Genomic DNA, 6,524 nt, shown 5'->3' on the forward strand with positions numbered 1-6,524 from the left:
CCGCCTCACCTCGTGGGTGTATCCGCTTCGTTCGGTCCCGTAGGCAAGCCCGTTCGCGCAACACTCATCCCCGTGCCTCTTTTCGCTCTCCCTTAAGTAAACTATCTTCCCCGAGGGCGGAGTCTTAGTCTTTTCGTGAGCAATAAAAGCGTCGTATTCCGGGAGCCGACCTCGCCCCCGTGACCTCAGCGGTATACTTCCGGCAGTCGGAAATGACCCATCGCCCCGCCCCTTCCCAATCTCTCTTTCCGGTGGCAGAGTCTGGAGGCGACGCGCAGGTATGAGGCCGAGGCACCATAATCGTTCATCATCCTGTGGCCAGAGGGCCCGGCGGGGCTCGGGAAGTGGTAGTGGGGTCTTTCGGCGGAAGCCAAGTCAGGTGCTGGGCAGGAGACGCGCTATCGGCAGACTCCGAGCCCGGCCAGTCTAGGATCAACTTCGCGCCTTGTCTCGGAAGGAGGTCGCCTGGTTTTAAAGGGGGGGAGGGGGAAGGCTTATTTCTGTGAAGTGGACACGAACTCGAGTCCAGGACTTGGCCCTGAACTAAGTCACGTTTCAGCGATTGCACAACGTGACTTACGGGACCCAGAGACCGTAGTCTGTGGGCTCCTCCTACCCTACCCCGCTAGCTTCTTCCTGGTCGATTGCAGACCCGTGTCTAATCTCAAGATTTGGAAAATAGGACTAATAGCGTCTGTCCTATGCGGTTGTAGTGAGAATTCAGGGAGAGAATGCAGGAAAGACTCGGGCCCTGTGTTGGGTGCTTCTGAATTAGGGTGATTCTTGATGCTAGTTCTGGGCCCTCGGGGCCCGACTCAGAAGCTGATGGTAGGGACTGCACATTAGTGTTTGAGGTATGTTAATACCCCTGAGTGACCATTTCCTCAACACTTGAGGGCCTTGGGATCGGGGAAATGCAGGTAGACACTGGATATAATACTCGCTTAGGTAAGATTTCCTGTGGCACCTTTCTTAACAGTACTCACCCACTGAGTACCAATTTCGTTTATCTAATTTGAAGGTGGGAATAGGTGGTTTTGCACACAAGAAAGGCACCAGAGAGATCCAGGAGCACTGGAGACAGATTTTTAAAATCTAGGGTAATTGTGAAGTAGAAGGATCTGGCCAGAGTACAGGGCTGAAATGGTGTGATCTTAGGTGGCTTAACTCCTTCTGCAGGCTATAGCCTGATTTCATTTGAGCCCTTCATAGTTTTGGTGTCTTCTGATAATGTTAAGAAATTGTTCTGATGCCTGAGCCTCAGAGGGGTTAGAAGGCCTGGGGCTTTAGGCAGGAAGTAGTCCTTCTAGCCTTGCCCATTCTCCTTACCTTCTTCCTGTCAGTGTGCCTTTTTTGCTAGTCCTGTATTCCTGTGATTTCACCTAACGTTATAGACGATGTCAGGTTAGAGCTATTTGGTTTCATGAACCAATTGGATTTCTGGAATGGGTCTTTTTCTGGAGGGCATGTTTTAGTGCCTTTAATATTTGGTGTTAGTAAAGTTTAAGGACTTGGTTCTAAGCAGTAGTAGAAGGAGATAAGTTGGTAGGCAAAGATGATTTAGATTGGCTTTGGGAGAGAACAGGTAGCGCATAGAATTAGGAAATGAGGCTTGAGGGGCATATTAGTAAAAGATCCCTGAATGCTAAGCTAAGGAATTGGTTCAGAATTCAGATGTGGCCAGGTTTTTTTCCCCACTTGAATAAAGAATCTTTGGAGCACCATTGCTGATACATAGATAGGTATTAGCCTTGGCATTGCCTTTTGGTATATAGTATTTCAGGCTTCTTTGGGTCTAGCCAAAGTATATAGTATCCAGGGCCAGGAAACCTAGAAGTACTCCTAGCATTACTGTGTGTGGATCAAGAATTAATCTAAACTGGTTCTGATTTCTGCAACTGAATTGCTGTGTTACCCTGGATAAATCAACAAAAATTTTTTTTTATCTTAATATATTTGAAGCAAGAAGGGTCAGAAAGAATTGATTTGCCAGCTGAGGATGTAGCTCAGTGGTAGAGCACTTGCCTAGCATGTGTAAGACCTTAGGTTCCATCCCTCGTACCACTGAAAACATAATTGATTCGCCCAGTTAGATAAAATTGCCAGTTGAACTCGAGTCTGCAGAGACCTAAGCCTAAGTGTGTTGTCCTTATTTTGGGTAGAAATTAGGGGTACTTTTGGTCAGCTGCTAGAATTTAGGCTTATCCTAAAGGTTCTGTGTAGCTATGCTTTGGTAGTTTCTGGAAGAAGGGTTACCTAATGGCACATTGCTTTTTAGCCACTAGTTGACATCAACCAAGTACAGGGAAAAATGGGTTTTAGTGAGATACAGATGAGAAAGTACACCATAGTCCTAGGTATAGGGAGTCAGGGACAAAAAGAAGCAAAATTGGGATTTCTTTAAAAGTTTCGAACAGCAGGTTCTGGGTGGTTTGGTGTGTGTGTGTGCGCACGCGTGCTTGCGTACCAGGGATTAAACCCAAGGGCATTTAATCGCTGAGCCATATCCCTGGTCCTTTTCATTTTTTTATCTTGCGACAGGGCCTCACTAAGTTTCTGAGGCTGGCCCTGAATTTATAATCCTTCTGCCTCAGCCCCCTGAGCTGTACTCAGATTACAGGCATGCACCATCACGCCTAGCTATGGAAATCTTGTCATTAACTCTAAGGTTCTTTTATTCAGAAATGGCACCTCGCAAGGGAAAGGAAAAGAAGGAAGAACAGGTCATCAGCCTTGGACCTCAGGTGGCGGAAGGAGAGAATGTATTTGGTGTCTGCCACATCTTTGCATCCTTCAATGACACCTTTGTCCACGTCACTGATCTTTCTGGCAAGTGAGTACCTGGGTGGAGAGGCACAAAACCCACCTGGCAAGAGGCTGAGGGAAGAAATGTCCCCAGTTTAGGAAGTTCTCTCTAAAGAATTAATGCTTTGTCCAGGTAAGGAAATGTGTTTGCTCGTTTTGTCCAAAAATGCATAATTTTCTAGGAATTAAAAGGAGACATTCTTTGTGAAGTCATTCAGATTCTGACTTTGATTTTTCTCCTACATAAAATGAAGATATTAATACACCTCATAGACTAATCTTTAAAGATTGAATGCAAAAGTAAAATATAAGGTTTAGCTGTGTTGTTTCTTTCAGCCCACTAAACTGAACCCCATGAAGTCAGAGCTCATGACTCTCTTGTCCAGGATCAGGATATATGCTCAAGTTGACTCAAGCTCTGCCATACCTGAGTTGTGGCAGTCTTTATTTGTTAGACATGATAATCACTTAGTGAATCATTGTTGGGAGATGAAAAAGAATGACTCTGCTTTTGTCCCCAGGGAAACCATCTGTCGTGTGACAGGTGGGATGAAGGTGAAGGCTGACAGAGATGAATCCTCTCCATATGCTGCCATGTTGGCTGCCCAGGACGTAGCCCAGAGGTGCAAGGAGCTAGGCATCACTGCTCTACATATCAAACTCCGGGCCACAGGAGGAAACAGGTATATAAGGCTAGAGATGGGTGGTGGTAAGACAACTGGGCTTAGGTGCCAGAACACTTAGATTTGAGAGATTTGGTTTTCTTTTGTAATCAGAAACAAGATATTTTAGGCATATACATATAATTGGCTCCTGGATGTACCCCACCCTTATCAAGTGCCCACTGTATACCAGTCACTATGTTTCCAATACTAAAAAAAGAAAAAAGAGTAAAGGAAGAAAGCAGATAATGCCTTTGTCCTCCTTGTATGCAACTCAGGCTTGTGGGAGAGTCAGACTTTAAGCAAATAGAGCAGCAGTGAGTGTGTGACCTCTATTTGTGGCAAACACTAGGAAGAGAATGTATGGAGTTAGTGATGACATATTTTCAACTAAGTCCTAAATGATATCCAGAAGTCTTTCAGAGAGGGCAAGACAGAAGGAGGGTATTCCAGCTAGAGACAGTTGCAAGAAAAAGTTCTTGGGGTAAGGATGAGCTTGGGCAACTAGGAGGAGGAAAGTAGCATGAGGTGTGATTGGAGAGATGCAGGGGTGGAGCCTTGCTGGGTATTATAGAACAGGACAACAATTTGGGCTTTATTGGGCATGAAAGCTAGAATAGATGATTACCAGGTAGGGTATAGACCAGATAGAAAGCTGTTCAAGTGGTCCCATGCAGAGGTGGTAGTGTCTTGGACAGAGCAGCAAAGAAGACTTAAGGGTCACAGCATGTGGCATGAAGGGAAGGGGCTTTACCTGGCTGCAGACAGAGCAGGGCAAACTGACCTATGACTAGGTTGACCTGCTGTTCTTTTTTTGTACTGTCTGTACAAATTACTCTAATAATAGTTAAAGGAATTTTTGTTTGTTGGCTATGTAACAGAAGCGATAGTAACCCCTCTAAGCCTTAAATATTTATTGTCTGGTCCTTTACACGAGGTTTGTCATTAGAGAATTTATGAGATCTTATGGAGATTACCATTGGCTTGTCTTACTTGAACTTCTACTTCCTAGGACCAAGACCCCTGGACCTGGGGCCCAGTCAGCTCTCAGAGCCCTTGCTCGTTCAGGAATGAAGATTGGGCGGATTGGTAAGTCTCCCCCTCACAAACACAGGTTAGTTTTGAAACTAACCTGGCACATACTGATCTTAAATTTTTTAATAAATGGGGACCAGGGGATATAAGTCTTAGAATTCCAAGAAATGTAATGAAACCTTATTGTGTAGGAGCCACCCAAGGGGTATTTATTGATACCAGAAATCATGTGCCGCTCCTATTTTGTACAGAGCCTGGTTTGGTGTCTCTTGGCAGTTACATTTGCTGAAAGGAGCTGCATGGTGTTCTTCCCATCTGCTTGGGATGGCCTAGTGTCATTTCTAAATCTGTCTTCCTGATTTTGAGGATGTGGAAGGTGGGACAATTCCCCATTCATCTGTTGATAATAGGAACACATTTGGAGAACAGTAGGATCTACTGCTGAATGGGTAGACCATTGGCCTAGGGAGGCCTGGGGTTCTTCCCATCCAGCTCCAGGCACTGATGTTTTCTCTTCCCCCCACAGAGGATGTCACCCCCATCCCCTCCGACAGCACCCGCAGGAAGGGGGGTCGCCGTGGTCGCCGTCTGTGAACAGGACTCCTCAGATTATTTTCTGTTAATAAATGCCTTGTAAGCTATTTCAACACTAGTCTTTTCTTGTGTAGGAGCCACCCAGGGGGTATTTATTTCCCTTCACTTATCTAGGTGTGATGAGGGCATGAGCTGACATGAGGTTCTTGGGGCAGTGACAAAATATTATATTGCTTCAGAAGATGTAAAAGACATCATGCAGGAACATAAGTGGAACTGTTTGGGCCCTTGGTGTAGAACAGGTGAACCTGGGTTCTGCAAACTGGCTTCCTGGAAGAGGTGAGGTACTAGGGCTTACTTGGGTCTTTTGCATACTTGCTTGTTGTGGTGTTAAGCTTCCTCAGTCACCTAAAGCAAATCAAGGCCTTGGAGACCTTGTTTTGAAAATGAAGATGTTGGTTCTAAAAATGAACCAATTCTTAAAGAGCCAGAGCAGAGTGGGAACTGTTGATCCAAGTGTAGCCTGAGCAGAAGAGGAGCCTTCCAGGCCTGAGCCATATATAAACACAAGTGGGCGTGTATCTCCCCCCACACCTTCTGTGCAAAATGGGCAGCTCACTCTGCTGTGCCTTGCTTTTCTTTACTTGGCAGATCTTAGAGATTGTTCCACATCGGTACATAAAGTACATAAAGATTCAGCCACCCCACAAATACACACCAAGTCCTATTTTCTCATCAGCAATAAAAAGAAAAGTTCTTGCTTTTCCGGAAGCTTGATTCCAGCTCCAAGGACACAGTGGCACCAGATGGTGCTGAATGTTCTGCAAGGGATTGCCACGGGACCCTGTGGTGGGGAGGTAGGGCCCACTGATGGAGCAATGAGATTAGCCAGGCCAGTGGAGAGGAGAGGATGTTGTGTCCAGGACTGGAGAGGTGAGTACACCAAAACACAAGGTGGTTCTGGAGGAGGAGATCAGCAAGAGGGGAAACCTTGATGAGATGCTGCTGTTGGGGTGAACCTTGGATGGCATGTTTTGAGCAATGCATTCAGGCAAAGGGAATAAGCAGATTGACCTGAGGCACAAGTGGATTACTGTGAGGAAGGACATTAGTTACATGCCAGATCCTATTTTAATTATGCATTGAATCTTAAAGTGATGGAAAACCATGATAACAGCTAAGAAAACCAGTGTAGAAAGTAACCTGGCAAAAATCAAACTCCTGAGCTGCACTTTTTGTTTTTGTTTTTGCTGTACCAGGGCCTTAGGCATGCCAGATAAGTACAGGAAGTACACCCAACTTTTTTTTTTTTTTTTTTTTTTTTGGTACTAGGAACTGAACCTGGGGGCACTTTTAACCAGTGAGCCACAACCCTAGCCCATATATTTTCTGTTTAGAAATAGTCTTGCTGAAGCTGCCTTTGAACTTAGATTCTCCTTCTTCAATCTCTTGAGCCTTTGGGATTACAGGTGTGTACCACCATGCCTG

At 45.4% G+C, this 6,524-nt stretch overlaps 2 protein-coding genes across 2 annotated transcripts in view; one reads left to right on the plus strand and one right to left on the minus strand.

Annotated features, from left to right (window-relative positions):
• Positions 1-97, minus strand: part of Ndst1 (N-deacetylase and N-sulfotransferase 1) — an 83,386-nt gene extending 83,289 nt beyond the window's left edge. Inside the window, exon 1 of the mRNA XM_027949260.3 lies at positions 10-97. The gene's annotated coding sequence lies outside the window, so the exon portion shown is untranslated. The remainder of the gene's footprint in view (positions 1-9) is intronic.
• A 96-nt stretch (positions 98-193) lies between these two features.
• On the plus strand, positions 194-5,149 carry Rps14 (ribosomal protein S14). The gene is made up of 5 exons (XM_027949263.3): positions 194-278; positions 2,683-2,833; positions 3,327-3,488; positions 4,480-4,556; positions 5,029-5,149. The coding sequence occupies exons 2-5, from the start codon at positions 2,685-2,687 to the stop codon at positions 5,094-5,096; spliced, it is 456 nt and encodes a 151-aa protein (XP_027805064.1). The 5' UTR covers positions 194-278; positions 2,683-2,684; the 3' UTR covers positions 5,097-5,149.
• The last annotated feature ends 1,375 nt before the right edge of the window (positions 5,150-6,524 follow it).

This window comes from Marmota flaviventris, chromosome 5 (assembly GCF_047511675.1).
Source record: "Marmota flaviventris isolate mMarFla1 chromosome 5, mMarFla1.hap1, whole genome shotgun sequence".
Classification (NCBI taxonomy): domain Eukaryota; kingdom Metazoa; phylum Chordata; class Mammalia; order Rodentia; family Sciuridae; genus Marmota; species Marmota flaviventris.

Coding starts and splice junctions, on each gene's coding strand:
- Rps14 (XM_027949263.3), top strand. CDS start 2,685: ATGGCACCTCGCAAGGGAAAGGAAAAGAAGGAAGAACAGGTCATCAGC. Junction 2,834..3,326: donor GTCACTGATCTTTCTGGCAA/GTGAGTACCTGG, acceptor TTTTGTCCCCAG/GGAAACCATCTGTCGTGTGA. Junction 4,557..5,028: donor AATGAAGATTGGGCGGATTG/GTAAGTCTCCCC, acceptor TTCCCCCCACAG/AGGATGTCACCCCCATCCCC.